The sequence below is a fragment of the Diabrotica virgifera genome, chromosome 6 (assembly GCF_917563875.1).
Source record: "Diabrotica virgifera virgifera chromosome 6, PGI_DIABVI_V3a".
Lineage (NCBI taxonomy): Eukaryota > Metazoa > Arthropoda > Insecta > Coleoptera > Chrysomelidae > Diabrotica > Diabrotica virgifera.
This window is the reverse complement of record NC_065448.1, coordinates 164,236,599-164,263,155: the sequence shown is the minus strand read 5'-3', so window position 1 is coordinate 164,263,155 and position 26,557 is coordinate 164,236,599. Positions and strand designations below refer to the sequence as shown.

Genomic DNA, 26,557 nt, shown 5'->3' with positions numbered 1-26,557 from the left:
ACTTAAAAAATTCAATTTTCGGACTTTGGCTGCCCTTAAATGGAAAACTTTACTTAACTTTTTTTGGTTTTAGCACTTTAGTACTTTTTACAACCCAATAGGTCCCCATAACGCTCGAGTAACTGCAAACTTAGCATACCTTCCTCCCCTACTATAACTAAGATTTGACAATTAAACTGTGAAGATAATAGATATTCACGTCCCAATCATTATATAAAATTTAAATTTTATACCAATTAATAATAAATCAACATAAAGTGAAATAAAATTTAATATAAAACTAAAATAAATTACTTTTAATGGGAAATAAGCCACAATTTTACCAAAAAATGATTTTATTAATAATTAAGAGTAGTATTTTGTATTTTGACAACGAAACCCAATTTGGGCTTCGAAACGTCAATAAAATCATTTTTTTGGTAAAATTGTGGCTTATTTCCTATTAAAAGTAATTTATTATAAAAATGCCACAAGAAAATAGCTTCAGAACAACATAAAACTAAAAAGTAAAATTAAATGTAAAACAATGCATTTACTTAACAAAAATAACAATAATAAATACAGTCGGAAAAATGAAAGAATACCCATGAACGAACATATAAAACACGCTGTATTTTCCTGTCACCGTATCACAAAGGAAATTGTCCAGTGCAAGTACATGTAACAATAAGTATTACATGTACTTTCGCTGGCCAATTTTTTGTGTGACACGGTGACAGGAAAATACAGCGTGTTTTATATGTTCGTTCATGGGTATTCTTTTATTTTTCCGACTGTAGTTAAAATGGCCCACGTCCACGTCAATACATAATTCCAAGCGACATTTTCTCTCCTTCATAATATCTTGTTTCGCGGTAGCTGGTGTTTTATACACGTTATCTTTTATATAGCTCTGGAAAAATGTATAGCTTGTTTAACTCTGGAGATCATGGAGGCCACCTTCTGGTTCCTCCTCTTCCATCCCTTCTTCCCGGAAAATTAAAATGAATAAATGTTCATTCACTAAAAAATTGTGATGTACTGGAGCTCCGTCATGTAATATCCACATTCTCTGACGTATGTTCAATGATACTGCTTCCAATTCCGACAATTCATTGTCCAGAAAATGTAGATAATTTTCTCCATTTACGTTACCTTGTTATCCATAAAGTGGGGGACTTTCCATTTTTTAATTTAATTTTACATTTCCAACAATCGTTTTTTCCGATTATAACGCCATCTATCAATAATTCCAAAAAATGTCTCAAATAAAAGTTGCTTATTTTTACATAAAGAATCCAAATCTGCAATAAAAATTGGAGTCTATTTAAGATTTTAAAGTAACCCCCCACACCACCTTCGTGGGGGGTCGTGTTTGGTGCCATTCGATAGTTTTTTCAAAAATATTGAAAATACGTGTATTTTTCAGTTTTTCGACCTGATGTTCATTTCGCAAAATATGGCGGGGTTCGTATTTAAAATTTTTAATTTACCCTTTTCCGTGGGGGTCGTGTTTGGCATCATTCGATAGATTTTTGAAAAATATTAAACACATATTTTTTAGTTTTTCGACCTGACGTTTATTTCGCGAAATATTCCCTTTTTTTGTGAAACTTTGTGACTGGCCCATTTCCTTACGCCCCGCTCAAATCGTCAGATTTTTGAAATATACAATCTTTTGCATGTACTTAACTTACCTTATCTTAATCTGAGTATTACGAGTTTTTCTAAGGATATATTTTTTCTCAGACACCCCTTAACGAACTCCCCTGTATTAGATCCCCTTAACTGCAAAAATCCCCGCTTGGGCTCCCCTACCACTATATTTTTGTGTATTCATAGACATGAATTATGTATTCAGATTTACTTACAAACATAGTTAACATACTTTTCACTTACATTTAAATATAATCATTATTTAGAACAATAATATTATCAAATGTTTAACATACTACCCAGTTTTAAATGCAAATAATTTTGCAGTCAACATCAACTAGATAAAGAAAAAGTTCAGCTCTATATCCCTATTAAGAGGATCGGTACGTATTTTCGGCTGCAATGCTATTCAAATGGGGATTCATTTTTTTCGAATCCTGAGAAAACTAATAAGTATTTTTGAAAAATTTAAACGCAGAATGAAAGATTACGTTATTAGCTAGGGCCGAAAGTCCTTGAGAACTTCTATAATGTTTATTTTAATAAGTTACAGGGGTGAAAAACAAAGAAAAAATTTAGTGTGATTTTTAATTTCAAATATCTCATTCAAAATAAAATTTTTATTTATTCTAAGGGACTTTCGGCCCTCGGTAATAATTTATTCTTTCATTCTGCGTTTAAATTTTTCAGAAATATTTATTGGTTTTTTCAGGATTCGAAAAAAATGAACACAATGCCGTGGTAATATTTTCCAAATCTATCTCTGTCTTACAACGCACTCAGCCGAATATAATATTGTCAGCATATATTGTCAGTCAGACACTGACAATCAGTGACAATCACGACAATTTTAAATATTTGACATTGCATCGGGAATATTTTAAGTTATTGATTAAATGTTATTGATATATATAGTGTATTTGATAAATAATTGATTTAATACGTGAACTTAATAAAAAGTTATTTATTGTGCATTATTTGTGGAAGATCCAAACAGAGAATACATCAGGATAATAATATATTCTGTGATCCAAGTATTTCGTTGTTAAAGATGTTCAAAATTGTAAGCGTTCCATAACAATATATTATTAAAAAATCACTTTAACACTTTTCCTCTTTTCTCGATTGAGTATTAGTTTTTGTTGTACAAATACATTATTACAATCACTGAATACATAGTTAGTGAAAAAATTATCACATTTTTTAACTGAATTAATAATTTGCAATTATAAAAATAACAGTTATCCAAAAACATTCAAAAGCCATCTCTTTAAATTAATGATGACATTTTCAAGTAGAATGACATTCTAGTAATGTTTACATATCCATACCAGTGTGAATTTTACTACACGTAATTTGCCGTGTAAAGGCAGATAAAGTAGGGATACACGTAAAATATTTGCGAATTATGTACCCATAGCCTTAAGGATTATTACATTGCATTTACTATTTCCGAGTTAATGATGAATTAAAACAACAATGTACACAGAATGGGGACTTTAAATCATATACAAAATAATATTACTACCAAATGAAAAAATGTGAATTAGCTCAGAGAAATAAGACTTTTCTCATGACTGATCAGCAGTCCCGGAGCTAGGGTATAAGGTGCCTGCCTGCGAAACTAGCATAGGCGCCCTTCGTTTTTTTTTAATTAGTATTTTGTATACCACCAGCAGAAAAAAACCTCATTTTGGAGCCTCCCAAACAGGGGCAGTCACCTGCAGTGCATCACTTGTAGGCCCATTATCGCTGGCCCTGCTGATCAGGAGAGGCATTTGATGCGTTTTAAAATATTATGGACCTATCAAAAACTTCTTATTTTCTATAGGAAAACTTTTGTGTTAAAAACTATGTTTAATTCTCATATTTATTTCTTTCTATCCGAATCTTGTTTCATTTAATGGATAGCATAATAATTTCATATAGTGCGGCAGATTCGTGCAAATATTATACGAATTGCACATTTAATGATACAAGCATATAATTTGGTCCACATATACCGCACATATAAAGGTTCAAATTTAGATATGAGGCCATCTCAGATTTTGCCTTTTACAAAAATGGCGGTCATTCAAAATGGGCGACTATACATATGTGACTAATAGCGCTTTTGAATGAAAAGTCCGATTTCAACCAAATTTGGTACATAGGTTCTTTTTGTGATTTACAAGATCGATGCCGTGAACTGGAAGAATCGGTTTACCAGAAGTTGTGTTTTTCCTGGTTTTTTATGTAAAACTATTTTATATTATGTAAATAATTTATTTTCAATTTTTTCACCCTGTATATATTAATTTTTCAAAATGGTAATACCACCATTGAAAAGGGCGTAAGAATATGTTTTAGGAAATATTTTGAACTTTTTAGTTATGTTAATTACTATTTAATAAATGCATAACGTATCTTCACATGTACCTATGTGTGGCAGATTCTTGCAAATATAAGAATTATTGTGCATTTAATGGTAGAAGCATATAATTTGGACCACATATACTACACATACAAAAGTTCAAATTTAGATATGAGGCCATCTCAGATTTTGCCTTTTACAAAAATGGCGAGCATTCAAAATGGCTACTATAAATATGTGACTAATAACACGATAACTTTTGAACGAATAGTCCGATTTCAGCCAAATTTGGCATTAAGGCTTTTTTTTTGACGAATAAGATCGAGGTCTTGAACCGGAAGGGTCGGTTTACCAGAAGTTGTGGTTTTACTGTTTTTTTATGTAAAAATATGTTGTTTTTTTTTAACTCTTTCACCCTGTATATATACTTTTTCAAAAAAAAAGTAATACCGTCATTGAAAAGAGTGTAAAAATATTTTTTAGGAAAATTTTGAACTTTATAGTTATGTTAATTACCATTTAATAAATGCATAACGTATCTTCACATGTACCTATGTGCGGCAGATTCATTTTGAATGCCCGCTATTTTTGTGAAGACAAAATATGAGATGTCCTCATATCTAAATTTGAATCTTTGTATGTGTAGTGTGTGTGGTCCAAAGTATATGCTTTTACCATTAAATGCAAAATAATTCTTATATTATTTGCACGAATCTGCCGCACATAGGTTCATAGGTACATGTGAAGATACGTTATGCATCTATTAATTGGTAATTAACATAACTAAAGAGTTCAAAATATTTCCTAGAAAATTCTGTTACGCTCTTTTCAACGCCTTATTAACTTTTTAAGAAATTAGTATATACAGGGTGAAAGAATCGGTAAAAAAACAACACCTTTTTACATAAATATCAGGAAAAACACAACTTCTGGTAAATCGATTCTTCCGGTTCAAGACCTTGGTCTTACACATCAAAAAAGAACCTACATATCAAATTTGGTTGAAATCGGACTTTTTGTTCAAAAGTTATCGTGCTATTAGTCACATATGTATAGTCGCCATTTTGAATGCCCGCCATTTTTGTAAAAGGTAAAATCTGAGATGGCCTTACATCTAAATTTGAACCTTGATGTGTGTAGTATATGTGGTCCAAATTATATGCTTCTACCATTAAATGCACAATAATTCTTATAATATTTCCACGAATCGGCCACACATAGGGTACATGTGAAGATACGTTATGCATTTATTAAATGGTAATTAACATAACTAAAAAGTTCAAAATATTTTCTACAAAACATTTTTACGTTTTTTTCAATTGCGGTATTACCTTTTTGAAAAATTAATATATACAGAGGGAAAAAATTGAAAAAAAAAACATATTTTTAGATAAACAACTAGTAAAAACACAATTTCTGGTAAACCGATTCTTCTGGTTCACCACATCCATCTTGTAAATCAAAAAAAGAACCTATATACGAAATTTGGTTGAAATCGGACCTTTCGTTCAAAAGTTATGGTACTATTAAACACATATGTATAAAATTGGAAAGAAATCCTTTGTAAAAGGTATAAAAATTTTTTATTAAAAATCCCTTAAAAGGGCTACATCACAACAAAACGTTTTCGATTTTTATAAAAAATCATCATCAGTGTTCGATCTAAAAATAAGTATAACCGATTTAATGAATATAAAGTTGGTATTTAAATTTTGACAAAGGTTAGAGCAAGTTGGTTATACTTACAAACTGGATGCTAGCTGAGCCACAAAAGAAAAATATCTGGGTAAAAACCCTTTACATAAAATATAGATGCCTTAAAAGTGCATACTTCAATAAAAAGGCCTGTGATGGTCACATGGCAAACAGGATAATGCCCTAAGGTAAAGTATACAGGTTTCCCAACACGTGGGATCCAAATTGAGTTGATCACATTTCAATGACTTAATGGCAACTGAATGTGAAATGAGTGATGTTTCTGAAAGGTGTCAAAAGACAGATGGACAACGTGACGTGGAATTTACCCTGTAATACGACAGCCAACTAATTGTTAGTAAAATATTTAATGAAAATTTACATAGTAATAACAAACATTAACAAAGTTGTGGCTATAATTACATTTAAGTAAGTACCTTGAATATGTAAGATGAACGTGGAGTATGAAATGATTTTTATAATGTAAATAGAGAATTAGCCAGAATCTATGCAGCCACCTACACATAATTCAAAGGTTGATGAATGCGGTTCCTATTCAAATTGAAGTAAGTCCAACTGTGCTGTTGAAAATTTAATTTACTATGAATTAAAAGGAGTGTTTGGTTTAATTGTACTAATGGCAGAGTAAATTAGAGAGTCTGTAGTAAATGGAAGTCTGATATTAAAGTAGTGTTGAAATTAAGATAAGTTGTATGAGTCACAGGAGGAAATTGATATGATATAATGATATGTGAATTAATTGGTTATAGGTACCTGAGTGTTGATATTGGAAGTGAAGAAGAATATCAATTGAACTAATAACCTGGCAAAAGTATGAGGTCCTTTTATGTAACATAGGCATCTAGGACTAAACATGTTTATGAAATAGGGATTTTTCTATTTTTTATTTTTTATACCAAGTTATCGAGTTGAATTGAAAAGGTTTAAAACTGGATGGATGTATGAAGGTGTATTGGAAAACAAGCAATATGTGTAAAATTAGAAGGTAGTGAATAATTTGTGATTTGATATCAGAATTGTTTACTGTAATGAGGTGTGATGAAAAAGGCTGGGCGCCCCAGAAACCAGACCCCACATCCTATGGATAAGAGAGTGGAAGAATTAGTATAAAAACCTTTTATAAATATTTTTCTGAAGTTTAGTTGGACCTATAACGAAAACCTGATCAAATGGCGATAAGTTATGAAATTGGGTGGACGAGATCAAATAGTGTTAGAGTTGTGACTGGTCGATTTAATAAAAACTGTGGAAAAAGTTAAAGTAGATTATTTTGGAAGACTAGTAGAAGTTAAGGGATAATGAGTTGATGTTAGAAATGTCATCTGTTAAATAAGTAAATATGGAGGAAAAGTTAATATAAATGAAAAAGAGTTTGGAAACAGCAAAGAAGTTTGGAAATTTAGGATAAGCAAAAAGTTGACGATGTGAGGGATTGAAGTCACGATTGAAAGACACATGGCGGTTAATACAGTTAGGGCTTCTTTGCTTTTCTCTAATTATTTCCAAGTCCTCGTATAGGTCCAGTCTTAAGAAATTCTTTTGAAGTATGTTGTGTATTAGAGAAACATTTTCCGGAATGTTAAGAGTATGACTGTTTTGTTTTAAATGTTGAGAAAAGGTGGAAGTGTTCTCTCTTTTTGTGTGTTCAAGGGAACGAGATGCTAGTGACCTACAAGTTCTTCCTATGTACGTAGCATCACAGTCAGAGCATTGAAGTTTATAAACCCCACTACGATTTATGTAGTTGATATGGTCTACATCATTGGTTGAAAAGAAACAGCTGCAGCATTTATTTCTTCCCAAAGTTGGTTGCGAATGTTTATGACATTCTTGTAGACATGTTGTTTTATTGCTCCCCATACACCAAAATCGAGCGGATTAAATTCTGGGCTACGTGGTGGCCAAGGAAAATGACTACCACGACCAGTCCAGCGTTCAGGAAAGTTGTTATCTAGGTATGTTCTCACTGCTCTCGTGTAATGTGGTGGTGCACCATCTTGCATGAACCACATATTTTGCCTTAAGTTTAATGGCAATTCTTCCAGCAAATCAAAATCATTTTGTAAAAAATGTAAATAGTTATCACCATTCAAATTACGAGGTAACTCGCATGGCACTAAAAAATGATTTCCAATGATTCCACACCATACGTTTATTTTCAATTCATGTTGAAAATGCCTTTCTCTTTTAACATGAGGATTTTCAATATCCCAGGAATGATTGTTCCTTAAATTAAAAACCCCACGGCGCGGCGTGTGAATGTAGCTTCGTCCGTAAATAATATTCTATCGACGAAGGAGTGGTCAAGATTTTGCCTGTTTCGGATGTCATTGTCAAATCTGCATCTTAAAGGTAAATCTGTTGGCAATAATGTGTCTTGGTTTGTTTATTTCTACTGCATCTTGATTGTAAATTTAGTATACAAGTTAAGTAACAGATTTACGTTTATGTAATTATATTTTTAAAACTAAATAAAATTATGAACTAAGATATACACATATATTACATAGGTATTTTATTATTCACATAGCAGGTTTATTCTTCTCTCTTTGCTTTGTGCAAATTTGTCAATTTCTCGTTCATAAAATATGTCCCCCGTTTCCATTAACTGAGCGAGAATGTCTTTCTGGATTGAATGATTTTGCATCATTGTATTTCGAAGAGATGACTTTATTCGCTTTAAAGTGGAGAAGGTTCTTTCAACTGAAGAACCTGTTGCAGGTATTTCGCCAACTTGGTTAATGTACCAATCAAAAGCAATTATTCCGCAATAAAATATGCCGCCAAGATGGGCAGACCTATTTATTGCCGAGATCTAGCTACGACTATGCAAGCTTTACTGTAAAGTTAGTATAACCATTGGTTCTAGGAAACAGTTGCAGCAATAAATTTTTTCGTGGCGGAAAACTTCAGCAAAAAATTAGCTATTAATTCCTTGTGGTTTACTTTTGTCGTTTCATGACTTTTGGCTGATATATCGATTTTTCCGAGTGAGAGTTTTGTGGTAGGGGATAGGATAGTTTTTAAGGATTGAACAATGTACAATCAACAGAAATTAATTAGCAATCAATTATGCCGCCAAGATAGGCTATTTCATTGCTGAAATATAGCTATGGAGCTGCTAGCTTTACCAGTAAGTTAGCATATTAATTGTTTCTTGGAAACTGCAGCTGCCATAATTTTTTTCGTTCGGTAATAAAAAAAAATAAAGAAGTAAATTATAGTCTTGGTCTGAATTCAGCCTTATTATAAAATAGATACGTTACCATTATCGACATTACAGCATAACATTTTAACATTTTTTAATAATATTGCCTAATGTTTTTTTAATATAAAAACAAGTACCTTACAGCAGTCTATTTAAAGGAAAGTAATTGACAAGTATAATCTTCTAGGCTTATTAATATAAATAATATGAACATTTAACAACTTCATTGTTTCAAAGACCTGGTAATTATTGTAAAAGTAAATATGTAATTTCTAATATGGCAAAGCAAGTTTACTGAATCACCTGTTTTTTAATAAATTAATTAATAGATTATTAGTACATATTTTATGCAATAAGAAGAAATACAATTTTCAGAACAGTTTAAGGTTTTATGAAACTCTGCTCAAGTTGTATATAGCTATTATTTTTCATGAGCTTAAATTTTTTAAATAATCACAAGGAAAAATTCCTGTAACTGGCTGTATACCATAAATCACAAAAATAAAAACCTTATCATGTAAAAGGTATATTTAAAATCCCTAAAAAGGGACGTATATATATCACAACGAAACGTTTTCGGAATCAATATTCCATCATCAGTGTTATCACAGGTTTACATGCTTTAAGCCACCAAAATATACGGGTAAATACGCTCGAGTTGTTTTTTAACAGTTGAGGTTACATTATATTATCCGATTTTAAAGGATGTTAAAAATATTTACAGATTAACCTCTGGCATCACATGACATCCACCATATTGGTTGGAAATTTGGTGATAAATTCGCCTAAATCCTTTAAAATCGGATAATATAATGTAACCTCAACTGTTTAAAAACAACTCAAGGGTATTTACCCGTATATTTTGGTGGCTTAAAGCATGTAAACCTGTGAAAACACTGATGATGGAATATTGATTCCGAAAATGTTTTGTTGTGACATAGCCCTTTTTAGGGATTTTAAATATACCTTTTACAAGGTAAGGTTTTTATTTTTTAAATAGAAATGTGCATCTAACCTTTAAAATCGGATAATATAATGTAACCTCAACTGTTTAAAAACAACAAGGGTATTTACCCGTATATTTTGGTGGCTTAAAGCATGTAAACCTGTGAAAACACTGATGATGGAATATTGATTCCGAAAATGTTTTGTTGTGACATAGCCCTTTTTAGGGATTTTAAATATACCTTTTACAAGGTAAGGTTTTTATTTTTTAAATAGAAATGTGCATCTAAGGTAGTGGGTATATCTAGTTCACTATTCTGCAAATTGGTTCCTTGTTCCATCCTTAGTCAACACAGAGTTTCAAGATCTACTTATTGTGTAAATCACTAAATTAAGTCAATTTAAAAGTACAGTGGAACCTCGATAAGTCGGATTAATAAGGACTGCAGCCAATCCGAGTTATCAAAAATACAGGTTAGCAGGAGAATATAGTAAAAATTAATAAAATACGGTATACCTACAGATAAACTCCATTATAATTGCACAAACATGAAATACATATGCACAGTACATTTCAATTACGTCCAGTTGTATACAGTACTGTTTATTTCTTGGTAACAAACTCAAAGTGAAAAAATCTCCTCCATGAGGTCACATGGAGAACTGTGAAAGACATTCAGGATTGGCAAGGATGTAAGGCAGGGCTGTATGATAAGCCCCAATCTGCTTAACATTTATGGAGAAGCCATTATGCACCAAACAATCTGAGAAAGGAAAGAGGACATATCCATTGGCAGTAGAAGAATCAACAACTTATCACATTAATGCATAGCATGTATCTTTTATTGTGAGATCTGTGGACCGGAAATTTATTTTAATACAGCTGTGTACGGTGCACGGTGAGGTCACAAGGTCCACCAAGATCACAGCACCATGAGACAGCATCTGGGTCACGCGGGACTTAACATGTTCACAAGGGAAAAAGGGGAAATTTCCCCCTAACAAGGTCCAAAATTAAAGAAAAAAATTGTTGAAACATAAAAACATATTAGCTGACATGAAACTTAAACCACATACATAAAAGTTCAACCCAACAAACACACTTTAGGAAAATTAAAAGAACTTAATGCATATAAGTTATTATTTATGTCTTTTGGGTTTATCTTTTTTGTCTTTTGGTTGGTGTTTCATTGGAAGTTCCCCCTTAAGGCAAATTTCCCCTTCTAAGGGAAATGTCTAAATCCACCACTGCTAAACATTATGGCTGAAAAAAATCACAGCTTACTTTGGCCATATGGTGAGTAGAATTGGTCTCAAGAAGCTGCCATTGTAGGGGATGGTATAAGGAGCAGGAGCCCACTGAAGATCATCAACAAGATATGTGGATCACATTACAAAAGAGGACAGGGTTCCACTAAACCTTTGCTTCAGAGTTGCAGAGGATAGAGAAAAATAGAGACTGTTTAGTTGGGAGAAGTCATTGAAAATACAAGCTGGAACAATGTCCAAATCAGAAGACTGACTAGAAAGAGAGATAAAGATATCAAATATCTGTTAAGATACAAAAAAAATGATTGTATAGCTTAAAATTAAAATGTTTAACCCTTAACTACAGAGTGTGATGTTGGGGGTTGCTGGACGAAGACACTACCCAGAACAAACAAACTTAAACTTTTTTCATAAACTTTATTCTTATAAGGTTAAAGGTACAATTACAATTACATCGACCGACATTATCGTTGGCAGGGTCGCCATGTGATGTTGGGGGTTGCTGGACGAAGACACTACCCCGAACAAACAAACTTAAACTTTTTTCATAAACTTTATTCTTATAAGGTTAAAGGTACAATTACAATTACGTCGACCGACATTATCGTTATGATAGGTCAAGGTGACCCATATCTTGGTAACTATATCCCCTGACTACACGCCAACAGAGTTCAGCGAACACAATGATGTCTCAGGTACTCGACCTTCCCATTTATATCTATTATATTAAAAACAATGCCCATATGTATTACCATATATGGTTATACAATACGTATTTCAATAATGACGTGTGCTTTCTTTGCAGTCTTTCGAATGAGTTCAATACTTTGAACTTTGCTACTATCGTAATAAATTATACAAATTGCAACTATAATACTGACCTTGGTGTCATATTATACTGATGGGTACTATATTTGTAGCTGTGAAATGTTTATTATATTTATTTTGTGTTTTTAGGGAAAGAGTAAAGAAAGGAACTGTGCAAGTCATCCTGAACCTTCAAAGAAGGTTAAATTTGGAGATAAACATTTTGAGGAAACTTTGCAAAAATGGAATTGCCACTTAATTTTGTGACAATTTTACGTCTTGCAGATTTATTCTCATGGATGTATAAATTTTTGTAAATGCTATTTTATGTTTCCTTTGTGACTCTATGTTAGTCGAATTTGTTAAAAAAATCTAAATTTTTGTTCATAGCATTTATGGCCATTTGTTTCAATAGACCAAAAATGTTACCAAAATTATCGTTTAATCCTAATAGGTTATTCTTTAAAAAACTTGTATTATATTATCAAAATCACTCATTTTACCAGTTCTACCAAATCTAGAGACTCCAGAAAAATACATAATGCATAATTTTTTGTTTTTTTATTAACTTTATATTTTGACTCGATTTGATAATGACCCATAAAAAATACCAGGCTCTGATTTACGGAATGTCTGTAGTTAAAGAGTTACTTCAGTTACTTGTAAGTACATACATATTTTATTTTTAGTATAATTATGTTCAAAATATTTTTATTTTTTATTTACATCCATAGAAAAGTAACATAGCATGTGTAATTGTCATTTGTATTAATAGATCATTAATTGGAATTACATACCTATACTGCCTATACAGTTTTTCAAGGACTCTGGCATAATTAAACATGCACTAAGGTGATATTGGGGTAATGTACATAGTTAAAAATATAATAGATAATACAAAATATGGTACTTACCCATATTTTCTCCTGTAAATATCTCTGGCGGCCCTCTGATACAAGTATTCCCCAATTCTGTCCAATTTTTCAGGCGAACTGAGGGAATAAAAGGTAAGTTTTTCCATATTAGACTTAACCAGTCCATCTTGAGGATATACTGGGAATATATTATCAACCAGCCTCTTATACCTCGGTCTAAAAGCACTACAACATCCGCAACAACCTAAAATGAAAAATCAATATAGATTCATGTTATATTTACTTAATTTGATAATTAACATTACCATTCCACATCTTAACTAGTTATGATTAAAAGTCCAATGTAGATCTACGATTATATCATCTAAAAGGTAATATTATTTGAACTATGAACGGATATTACAAGTTTACTGGGTTGTGTTTAATTTGTTATTCATAACATCGAAACTTCAAACTCAAGCATAATATGGCATATGGCATATTATGTCAAGTTTCAAATTGACAACGACAACTAAGAAATTTACAAGGCATACCAACCTAATGCATATTGTTTCCATGTTTTGGTTCTAATACAGGCACAGTACAAAGCAGGATTGTGTGCAATATTGTGTAATACAGGCAGATTACACAATATCAGTAGCGTAGATTTAGGATTACAAAAGTTGGCAAAATTCGTATGAATTATATTTTCGATGTAATAATAATTAGATTAGACACTTTGTTTATACGTTATATGTTTTTCTTTGGTATTTACACTGTTGGGCAGAGGTTTAGTCAAACTTCTTTTTTGAGTTTATACCGAGTGAAAGAAAAGAAATGTTTTTCTTATGTTAAGTTTGTACCTACCTACCTACCTTGTCCATTTTAAAGTGGGTACCTGTACATCGAAATTATGTTGTAGTCTTGTATTTGGTCTTATGTTTTGTGTAGGTATTTTTAAAATGTCCCTGATGTCTTTAAAAGCAAAGAAAATAGACGGTTTTACTCTGTAACATGTGTTTTAACAGAAATAATACTGATTTAAGCATAAAAAACAGAGTTAACAAATCTTTAAATTTAAAAACAGAAAGAAACGTAAACTAATATCGCGTATTCTCCCTCTAATTCTTATTACAGCTTCAATCGCCTGGGCCAGGATATTTGATTTTGGTTTACGCAGTAACAGATAGCAGTGACCATAGTTTTTATAACTTACAGAAAAACAGGAAGGGGCTGACAAAGTCTTAATTGTGTATAGTGATCAATAGTATTCATGTCGGGACTGTGAGCGGATAAAGTCAGTATCGGAATATTTATATATATAATGGATTTCGACGGCTGTCGCCGCCTCTCCATACCCAGCTTCCAATTTTTTCTATCGTAACACATATCTTCAGCTAATTGCCTCGAATCCAGTGACTCCTGAATATTGCCCCTCCAGCTTTTCCGTGGTCGTCGTATCGGAATATTTACTTACTTATTTACTTACTTACTTAATCAGTAGACTCATTTGTACCTTTCGGTGTTGGGCCGTTTATAATACAATTTATTAAATTACAGTAATTTACAATATTCTAAGAAGGTATCTTAGCTCTTATAATGAACTCTCTCCATTTCTTCCTATTGGATGCCATCTGAGTTGCTTCCTGCCAAGTCTTACCCTTACTCTGTATTATCTGCGAGACGTCACTATTCCATTATTTAATGGGTCGTCCTCTTTTGTTCTTCCCTATTGGCTTTGCTTCCCATACTCTTTTTACTTGTCTATTATTGTCCATCCGGGTTAGATGTCGTTAGATCTATTGAGTCGAGTATCGGTTTGATTTTGAGCCTTTCTCTTATTTCTTCATTTCTGAATCTATCAGTTCTTTTTACTCCGATCGTTCTTCTGAGGTATTTCATCTCTGCTGCCTGAATTCTGCTCTGCTGTCTTTTGTTTAATACCCAGTGTTCTGCTCCAATATGTCACCGTAGGTCTATATATTGTTTTGTATATTGTCATCTTGGTCTTTTTGATATTTCTTTATGATTAAGGAATCCTCTGTTTAGTGCTTGGAATAGTTTTCCTGTGTTTTCCATTATGTTGTTAAGATCGTCCTCAATGTCTCCTTTGTTGTTGATTACTGTTCCTAAGTATTTGTATGAATTTGTCTGTATGATTTTTTGTTGATCTATCATTACTTCTATTTGATCTTCCGTCCCTTGTTTCCTTGATATTTTCATTATCTGAGTCTTCTCTTTTTTTACGTTTAAGTTGTATTTGCTGGCTTCTAGGTTCCATTTCTCTAAGTTGTATTTCAGTTTTTCTGCTGTTTCCGCAATTAACACTATGTCGTCTGCAAAATATACACATCTCAGCGTTTATCATTTGCATTCTGTTCCAACCAATGCAGTGTTTTTTGAAAGTTATCTTACATTCTTTCACTATCTCATCTATTACATTTATAAATAGCACTGGGCTAAGACTTCCCCCTTGTCTAACTCCTTGAGTTGTTTCAAATGGTTCTGACTGTATATTTAACATTCTTACTGTATTTGTTGTTTTCATGTATATACTTTTTGTTGCTTCTATCAGTTCTTCACTAACTTGTTTCTTCTTTAGGATTTCCCATATATCTTTTCTTTTGATTGAGTCAAATGCTTTTTCCGTGTCTATAAAGCTCAGATATATTTCTCTATTTTTCTTTATGGATTTTTCTATTACTTGTTGCATGGTGAATATATGGTCTTGCGTGTTATGTCCTTTCCTGAATCCACTTTGTACGTCCTTTAATTTGTGTTCTATTTCTTTTCTGATTTTCCTTTCTATTATGGTTTCATATACTTTTGCTGCTACACATAGTAGTGATATACCTCTATAGTTCTTACAGTCTCTTGTGTTTCCTTTCTTGTATATAAGTATAATTACTGCATTCGTCCATTCTCTGGGTATTACTTTTCTCTTCCATATTAGGTTATATATGTATAACAATTTTTCTTTTGCTTTTACTCCTATATATTTCATCATTTCTGGTGCTACTTCATCGCTTCCTGGTGTTTTTCCAATCTTTTCTTTTTCTTTCTTTTAGAGTTGCAATCGGAAGTAATGTTTTAAAGTCTCTGAAATAGTACAAGCAATATACATGGTGATTGATTAGTGTGAAAGCTTGTGTGATAGCTGATCCGCTATAGTAATAGATGGCAATAAAAGTTAAAAACAAAAATTGTAGCCAACTTTGAACTTCACATTAAAAAAATAGTTAGAATGTTACAGGGTGTTCGATAACATAGTGGCAGACCAAACTTAGTTTTTTTAAAATGGAATATCCTGTATTTTATTTTATATTTGAAATCCTGTTAACTTTTCCATCGCAAAAATATAAAGGTTTGTTATGTTATAGAGGGTATTTACAAAGTTATAACGAATTTTATATGAAAATCGTAACAAGTTCAACTACCTGTTAAATTGTAGCCAACTTTGAGCTTCACATTATGGAACATCCTGTATTTTATTTTATATTCGAAATCCTGTTAACTTCTCCATCGCAAAAATATAAAGGTTTGTTATGTTATACAGGGTATTTTCAAAGTTATGAAATTTATATATACACTCACGGACAAAAATATTGCATATGCATGGGGAATGAAATTTTTTGTGCTGTTATCTTTATAGTCCCCCTGTATCATGGGAATTTAAATTCTTTTCTGAATGCGATGTTTTAAAGTATCATATAAATGCTATTTTAGCATTTAAATCTGATCTGGACTTTATGCTGGCTAGTAGGTATAATTTTTTAAATTGAATCTCATCGAGGTAAGTCATCTTCAATATGCTAGCTACATGAAGACGTGTATTAACACCAATATGTTATCTCAAATATGGCTTTCAAATGGCAAAACATGATCTTCTTAAATCTTTTCAATGTACATATCAGTTGGCATTCGCCTAACCACCTCCACGTGTTCGGTATGTCCTTTCAAAACAATACCGCTCCGTAGCACTCCACCACCACCAAAAATAACGCTCTTATGAGGTTACAACTGACTTAGCCTACGGCTCCACGGGCGAGAAATTGACGCTAGCAGTAGCCGTAAAACGAACTTAAGGTTCCGCGGAACGGAATAGGAATAGCCGAACTGAACCGACTATGCACAAGTCCTGTAGTCGGTACAGTTCGGCTATTCCTATTCCGTTCCGCGGAACCTTAAGGTTCCGCGGAACCAACTCTTCTGTAGACGAAGTTTTGTAAATCTTGCTTCGATATGATGAACGCTATGCCAGATGTAACCTCATACACAGTCCCCGGGCTATAAATGGGCAGACTGGGCATTTGCCCAGGGCGCCAAATTTTTGGGGGCGCAAAATAAAAGAGATAATAAAAATAAATTAGAGAAACAAATTACCCACTAAAAAATATCTGACACAAAATTTTCAAAAATATATAGAACAGAACAAGTAAATATAATGCAGGCTACCGGAAATGTAAAGTAAAAATAGTAAGAAACATAATAATGATAAGTTAACTGCTAACTGCTCTGCAGAGAGAGGATTTTCCGCTTTGAATCGTCTAAATAATGTTAAGAGATCTGCTCTTTCAGACAGCAAGTTAAATTGTCTCATGTTACTGTGTTGTGAAAAAGACTTAAGAGGAAATATTAGCGATCAACAGGTAGCGAAAACGCGTTCCAAGATTGCGGCTGTAGATTTGAATATTTTTTCGAGATATTTGGCACACGTATTCGTAATATAATAAAGAATGGCGGTACAGAGCCCAATGTGAAAAATATATTAATATGTGGAAATTACTCTGTAATTAAATAAAATATTAAAAAAACGAGCCTGTACCGCCATTAAGAAGAACAAAAAAATACACTTTCTTCAAATAAACTTTTTTATCCGATGCCTAGATTTTGTGTCATTTTGGAACTACTAATGAAATAAAAAAATTTAGTAGTTCCAAAATGACACAAAATCTAGGCATCGGATAAAAAAGTTTATTTGAAGAAAGTGTATTTTTTTGTTCTTCTTAATGGCGGTACAGGCTCGTTTTTTTAATATTGTATTTAATTACAGAGTAATTTCCACATATTTATATATTTTTCAAATTGGGCTCTGTACCGCCATTTTTTATTATACTACGAATACGTGTGCCAAATATCTCGAAAAAATATTCAAAATTACAGCCGCAATCTTGAAACGCGTTTTTGCTACCTGTTGATCGCTACTGTATCACCTTTTAACCCTAAGCACTGATTTTTCCGATGTAGTAAACAAGTTTGCCAAATTGAAGGCTAGAAAAAAATCTGTCACTTAAAATGCTTTGTACAAAGTAGGATCTTAAAAATATAATTTTCAAGTTGTAGTCTTTGCTGGAAGTGTGAATTATGTAGAAATAAGTAATAAGGTAAAGTTTTCAATCCTAATAGCAACATTAATAATATTGAAAAATATTAAAAATATTACTAAAAGATTTTTAAATTGAAAACTTATTGGTCCATTTCCCTGGTAACACCTCCATGGCTTCGAAAATTTGCAAGCCAGATGGATGCTGCAGTGAAGGAAGACAAGAGGGAATTCTAAAAAGTATTCAGGGGTTGTGAATTGCAACTTTTTAGAATTCTCTCTTGTCTTCACTGCAACACCCATCTGGCTTGCAAGTTTTAGAAGCCATGGAGGTGTTACCAGGGACATGGACACCAATAAATTTCAATTTAAAAATCTTTTAGTAATATTTTTCAATATTATTAATGTTGCTATTAGGATTGAAAACTTTACCTTTCAGTTACCAGATGACGCTAGTCACCTACTCCATACACGTTAGTTGCAATGCGGGGATAAACTTTCATGGTTTGGTCACTTCGAGCAGAGAGCAGCAGGCCTACGTCTCTCCGATAATGACTCCAATAAGAGTCTAAAATCGTCGATTCAGAGTGCTGGACTGCGCTCCCTGTTCTAAGTGAAAAATAAGATTGTTTTGCCTTCGCATTGCAACTGAATAAAAATGGTATACATTTTTATTATAAATAAATGTCTACAGTTTTGTGTATGAAAGACGTGTTTTCTTGGTATTTACTTTACTTCATAAAATATAAGTAACATAGATTATTTGCTTTTACATTATAGTAATAAAGGGGGCGCCAGTAGACCATTTGCCTAGGGCGCCAGTCACCTAAGCCCGGGGCCTGCTCATACACAACACAGTGTTAATTTTTATGGTGGCGGCCTAGTACTAGGGAGTGGTATTTCTTGGAAAGGAGATACCAAACTTGTGGAGGTGATTGGGTAAATGACAGCTGATATGTACATTAAAAACATTTTAGAAGATCATGTTTTGCCATTTTCCAGTCATGTTGGATAACAAATTCGTGTTAATGCACCATGGCTCAGGTCTTCATCTCGGTAAAATAGTGAATACCTACTTACCTTGCTGAGATTCAATCTAAAGATTATACTTGCCACCATATAGCCCATATCAAATTTAAATCCGATTATACCATTTATAATATGATACTTCAAAACATCACATTCGGAGAAGAAATCCTATTCCTATGAAACTGGGGGCAGCACAAAAAGTTTTATTTCACACGTTAATTTAAAATATTTTTGTCCGTGAGGATACCAATTTTATACGAAAATCGTAACAAGTTCAACACCCTATATTATATAAAAATAAGCCCAACAGTAATGGTATTGCCATATTTTTTTTATTTATTGTCAAAATTTTCAAAAATGATTGATATAAAATTTTCTTTATATCAAATAAAGGGTGGGTCAAAACGCAAGTACATTATTTTCTCAGTAATTTTAAATGAAACACCCTGTATTTTATATCGCTATCGAAAATAATGCCATTGCCATACTTTCATTTTTATATAACATTCCCTATGTCTAAATTTATGAATTTTCGAGATATTTTCATTTTTCAGAGCACATTTTAGGTATTTAAAATTTTTTCAAATTTTAAGTAAGCCATGAATGAATTGTCTAAAACTGACAATTTATGATTACTGATTATCAATCCGGTAATCAATGTAACAATGCAGCAAATAATGAAAGAAAATTAATTTATTAGTAGATAATAAATTTTACAGAAAAAAAAACAACCACAAAATAAATTTTTGAGACAATTAAAACCTACTTTTGTATGTAAATGTAACAAATAAAGAAAGAAAAAAAATTTACTAGTAATATATTTTACAAAAAGACACAAACACAAAATACAAATTTTTTTTAAAAAATTTACATAGACACCTAATTAATAATTTGGCTCTAACAAATGAAAATATCTCGAAAACTAATAAATTTAGACATAGGGAATGTTATATAAAAATTAAAGAATGGTAATATTACTTTTCAATAGTGATATAAAATACAGGGTGTTCCATTTAAAATTACTGAGAAAATATTGTACTTTTGCATTTTGACTTACCTTGTATTTGATATAAAGAAAATTAGCAATATTATTAATAATTTTTGAAAATTTTGACAATAAGTAAAAATATATGGCATCAATAAACCATTGCTGTTGTGCATATTTTTATGTATACAGGGAGTTGAACTTGTTACGACTTTCATATAAAATTGGTTATAACTTGACATAACAAACCTTTATATTTTTGCGATGGAGAAGTTAACAGGATATAAAATAACAGTTAATATAAAAGTTAACGAATATAAAAGTCAAAGTTTTCAACCTAATAAAAATATTTAAAACATTTAAAAATATTCAAAATATTTTTAAAAGATATTTAATTAAAAACTTATTGGACCATTTTCCTGGTAACACCTCCATGGCTTCTAAAATTTGCAAGATAGATGGATGCTGAAGCGAAGAAGACAAGAGGGAATTCTAAAAACTTGCAATTCACGACCCCGTCTGTTCAGCTGGTAAATTCCATTGTTCAGCTTGTTCAGCATTTTTTTAAAACAATATTTTTTTAATCAAATTTCAAAAACTATTATTTTTGGTCTGAACAAATTTTTTTAGGTTTTCTAGACCATTCTGGACAAAAAAGGTCTCTTGTAATTTTTCTCTAAAGTTGATGGTTTTCGAGTTATAAGTAATTTAAAATTTGAAAAACGCAAAAATGGCCATTTTTAATACTTAATAACTCGGTTAAAAATTATTATTATGAAAGTCAGAAAGTGACTAAAGCAAAGTTTAAAGCCACCCCTACATGATCTTGCTAACAATAAGCCGTAAGAGCGTATTGACGCGGCTGTAAATGTGAGTGCGAGTAAGATGTCCCATTGGACTGCCGGAATGGCATCTCTCTCGCACTCACCATAGACGGCCGCCTAATACGTGCTGGCGATCATTATTATCACTTAAAAATAACAGCTTAGTAATAAAATTATGACAAAAATTTCTTCAGGGTCTTGTAGGGGGGGGGGGACTTAAACTTTGATTTAGTCACTTTCTGACTTTCATAATAATAACTTTTAACCAATTTATTAAGCCTTAAAAATCGCCATTTTTTGTTTTTTTCAATTTTAAATTGTTTATAACTCGAAAACGATCAACTTTATAGAAAAATTAAAAGAGACCTTTTTTGTCCAGAATGTTCCAAAAAACCTAACAAAAATTTTGTACTGGCCAAAAATATTGATTTTTGCAATTTGAGTAAATTGTTAAAAAAAATTGGACCACTTTTCACGTGGGCAACTTCCTGAACCTTATTCTGGGATGTCTCATGAATGTGATTATGCAAAAAAATCTCATGGGAATATTTTTTCTAACGAACCCGCCGTTTTCACCTTGTCTAAAAATATATTTAGGGAAGCCGACTTTGCAATTTGCATAAGGGTAAAGGTAAAGAGAATTATGATCATATTGATATATGATAATACTGATGATGAAAATAAATAGGATTAATAAAATTATAGACCAGGAAGGATATGTTTTTAGGTGGATGTGAGAGGTGGCATTTGGATTTTTGCGGATAAAGTTAGGTGATAACTTCGTTAATAATAATTGACTTATGCTCCTTCTCAAATATGCCCGGAACATTAATAAAGAAAATAAAACATTTAAAAATTTCAAAAAATTTCGTTTTTTTTTTCTACTTTCTTTGCTTATAACTTTAAAACGATTCATTTTGGAGCAAAGTCGTATAGGAATAAAACAAAAATAATTAAATTTTCTATCAGATACGATTGGTTAAAAATGTCTTAATTTAACACCCTTGCTGCAAAATAGCAATAAATATAAAATAAGGGGGCAAAACAAGCCTGTCCTTACTCAATGTTTTTCCATCACTTAGGTTAAACTTGGAACCTTCCTAATTCGCTTAGACAATTTTTGTAATGTGCTAAAACCGTCCACCAAATTTCATTAAAATTGACTTACTAGATTTTGCATAATAATTTTGAAATCTAAACTTTTTTTAAAAAATTAAAAATTTTTAAAATCTTGCACAACAAAAACTAGATCATACAATCATTTGTCAATTTTTTTACATATAAAGAAGCATTCCACCTACCTAATGCACTTTACAGAATTGAAATCGGATTATTTAAGCAGCCTCAGCAATGTTTTAAAGTTATAAACAATTTTTTGGCTTATAAACAAATTAGTGCTGTGTCCAGGAGGGGGTGCTACGGGCTCCTTTATTTATATGGACTTAAGGCTGATTCTCACTATAACGCAAGGCAAGTGCTCGTCATGGGCAAGGCATCGGCTCGGCAAGATACATTTTACATAAAATTTTATGCACTGCACGGCATGCAATTCAGACTATGCGTGCCAGGCATGCGACTTTCTTTTCGAAACAATCTTTGCCTAGCATGTGCCGTGAAGGTCACGACAGTGTGAATACCTTACGGACAAGCAATCTGCAATCTTGGTTGTTTAAAATCAGTTTTGTAGACGATAGAGAAAATAAGTATTTTGTTTTTGAAGAGGTCCCTCAATATGCGCCAATTTGTCTTCTTCTTTTGGTATCATAATTTTGGATGGGTCTTTGCCTGTCTGGCTATGTCCTTCCATTCGGATTTCTCTTGTCTTGTGTACTTTTTCTCCATTGTCTTATGTTCATGGTTTTCATGTCGTCTTCCACGTCATCCATCCCTCTCGTTTTGGCCCTTTTTTTTTGTTTTTTCTCCTTCCTATCGGCTTCCATTGTAATATATTTTTTTGTTGTTTATTCATTATCTTTTTCTCTGCACATGTACCAGCCATGACAGTCTTTGACTTTTCACAAATTGTACAATATCGTAACATTCATTCAATTCATTAACCTCGTTGTTCTCTACTGATTCTCCATGGCCGTCTTGCACCAGGCATATACTTTTCTCATTCTCTCGAATGTACTGTTGGGCTTCATCCTTTTTGGTCATTGCTCAGGTTTCACAACCATACGGGTCTAATCAATGTTCTGTAGATAGTCATTTTAGTTCTTTTGTCTAATAATTTCCATGTCATGAATCTTTTAATACATAGCATAATATGTACGATTTTCCTCTGGAAATACGTGCATTAATTTCGATCCTTACGGAATTCTGCTGATTTCTGTGCCCAGATATGTGAAGGCATCCACAGGTTTAAGAGTATAGTTGTTGTCTATGTCTATTGTGATATAATTTTCATTGTCGTGTTCTACGTTTCGTCGTCGTGAATATTCAGTTAGTCGTGTTAAAGTGTAGAACTACATCGTCTGCATATGCAGTAATTTGTTCTGTCTTCGTGTTTCATTAGTTTTTCTGATAAGTGACTCAAGAACTAGGTTGAATATTATGGTTCAATATGCAGCCACTGTTGTTAAATTCATCCACTGTCATTCGGTTATATTTAAAAAATGTTGTCTGATCGTCTAAAAGTTCGGAGTGTAAGGTTGCAAATTCTCCTTCTTTTGTGCGTTTCTTTAGCATTTTAAGCACCCAAAAACGTCTTTTTCTATTTCTGCAATATTTGTTTCCATTTTTAGTTTTTCCGTCTAATATTAGAGCAACTTTTATCAACGTTTAATTTCAACATTGTTCACCACACAAAGTAATCAACCCGCGGCAAGCCTTTCGCAGTGTGAATTGGCGCCGAAAACCTTGCCCGTGCCTTGCCGTTGCCGGTCCGATTCTTTGCACGTCTAATGAGAATCAGGCTTTACCCAAGTTCTTTTATGTATTTTGACCCGTAGAACACGAATTTTTTGAGTACAGTTGATCCGGATGTCGATAAGATTGTGATAAACAAAGAACTTGAGGAATTACATAACATAGATTTTTCGCAAAATAAAACATTTTTTTGTATTTCTTGGGTTCTTACAAGCAAAAAATGTTCTTACAAGTTTTTTCGTAGGATGCATAGTTTTCGAGATAAACGCGGTGGAACATTCAAAAAATCGAAAAATTGCAATTTTTGAACGAGAATAACTTTTGAATAAAAAATAAAATAGCAATTCTGCTGACAGCATTTGAAAGTTTAAGTCAAATTATACCGGTTTTAGTTATTTGCATTGCTAAAAATTAATTTTTTTATTATTAAAAAAAGCTATTTGTTTATAAGCCAAAAAATTGTTTATAATTTTAAAACATTGCTGAGGCCCCTTAAATAATCCGATTTTAATTCTGTAAAGTGTATTAGATAGGTAAAATAATATTATTAAGATAATATTATTATTATAATAAGATAATATTATATGTAAAAAAAAGCCAACTTCTAAATGCTCTACTTTTTGTTCAGAAAGATTTTAAAAAGTTTGAATTTTTTTAAAAACATTTACATTGCAAATTTATTATGCAAAATCTATTAGGTCGATATTAATGAAACTTGGTAGACCATTTAAGTACCTAAGTTATAAAGTTATATAGCTATTTTCCTAACTAGTGCGGAAAGTGATACTTTCACGCACGAGACTGCCGTTGACCCGAACGACGCGATAGCGGAGTTTGGGCAAGCAGTCGAGTGCGGGGAAGACACTTTCCGCATGAGTTAGGAACAATATTTTTTCTAGGGCCGTACGTTTGGAAAAAAGCCACAAAAAAGAGTTATCTTAATTTTTATTTAGAAGTGAAAATACACAAATTAATTCTTTGACAAGGTTGACAAAACCAAACTTTCAATATATGTACCACGACGACGATGTTGGTTTCCATGACGACGATTCAAAACCATTGGAATTGTCTACTGATCTGACTTTTAAATAATATTATGTCAAAATAATTTTATTTTATCGAATTATCGCGCTAATTTCATTAAAACATGAACACAATAGGATAAATTTAAAATAAATTAGTAAATAATATCTAAATATTAGTTTATTGCATGTATTATAATATATTATAATGCCATGTTACAAGGTATTTTACTATCCCGCACGCCGTGCGGAAAAATTTACTTCCACGCACGCCGTGCGGGAAAGTGCAACTTTCGGAAACAAAATGCGTGCGAGAAAGTGGCTATTTTAGCACGGCCGTAGAAAAAGAATTTTCTAAGCGAATTACTAAGGTTCTAAGTGCACCAAAGTGGTTCAGAAACATTGAATAACAACAGGCGTATTTTGCCCCCTTATTTTGTATTTATTGCTATATTGCAGAAAAGGTAATACCTTAAGACATTTTTGACCAGTCGTCTATCATACAAAATTTAATTATCTTTATTTTATTTCTTTACGACTTTGTTCCAAAACGAACCGATTTAAAGTTATAAGCAAAGCAGAAAAAAATCGATGTTTTTCGAAATTTTTAAATATTTTAATTTTTTTATTAATGTTCCGGGCATATTTTTGAGAAGGAGCATAACTCAATTATTATTAAAGAAGGTGTCACCTAACTTTATATGCAAAAATCCGAATGCGACCTCTCACATCCAAAAATACACGTTTTTTTACAGATTAGTCCTGGTCTATTAATCTAATAACTCTATAATAAATACATGATTTAAAAAAAACCGACGTGTCCCCCAATTTTCAGAAATACTATGTAGAAATATTAATCAATAAACAATTTATAGTACACAAATATAAATATATCTATATCTGACGTCATAGCATCACTAAGTGACGACACATTGACGTAATTGTCTTGACCTGGGTAAAATGTTTTCCTCTAAATATTATATTAATCCAAATATTGCTACATTTTAAACCGAATGTTGAATGAAACAAGTCATGACTTAAACTTAGTTTTAAGATATTGCGGATGTTTTAATGATGAAAGTACTTACATCCAGATTCCGAACACTTTTGCAAAAAAGTCTCCATAATATCACTCATTTCGTTCCTATCAAAACAGCACTTAACCAAAGACATTTTACCAATTATTACACACTATCCGATATCAAACTACTTCACTAATACCTTTAAGATTTCTCTCTAGTTCCAAGATCACTAAACCATAACGCGGAAGAAATTTCTTCTACAATTATTGTGTTATTACATACAGATATATACCAGTCTATTTGTTTTTGTTACTCGCAATCATCCTTATTTTAGGTAATTATTCGAAGTGGTTTTTATTGTTTAACGGAGCTAATGGTTTTCTTTCTTTCGGATGTGTGAGACTGACGCTTGACACTACCGATATTTTCCTCAGTTCATTGAGATTTAACCTACATTATCCTCCAAGGGTTTGGGAGACCTATTGGCCCAATTCGCGCAAGTCTGCCCTTGATACGGAGACAAAGATAGGCCGATCTGCTAGCGGAAAATATCAAATAAACATATAGGTCAACAAATTTTCTTTTATTTTAGTAAGAATATTAATAAAGTTAGGTTTTATATCAATATATTTTTTTTCTTGTTGTTGCTCTATTGGCAAATGCTTCTCTTCCCCTATACGTGGTGTTGAAATTTCTT

General features: G+C 32.1%; 1 protein-coding gene across 2 annotated transcripts in view; it reads right to left on the bottom strand.

Moving 5' to 3' along the window:
- The window catches only part of LOC126887009 (protein EFR3 homolog cmp44E), an 85,158-nt gene extending 58,896 nt beyond the window's left edge, over positions 1–26,262 (bottom strand). The window contains exons 1-2 of one of the 2 annotated variants that reach the window (XM_050654303.1): positions 25,927–26,262; positions 12,848–13,052 (exon numbers count right to left, since the gene is read on the bottom strand). In XM_050654303.1, coding sequence (XP_050510260.1) covers positions 12,848–13,052; positions 25,927–26,011 — 290 coding nt within the window. In that variant the 5' untranslated portion in view covers positions 26,012–26,262. Of the gene's footprint in view, positions 1–12,847; positions 13,053–13,113; positions 13,267–25,926 lie in introns of those variants that run through there. The other variant, XM_050654304.1, reaches the window with a different exon arrangement.
- Between the last annotated feature and the right edge of the window lie 295 nt (positions 26,263–26,557).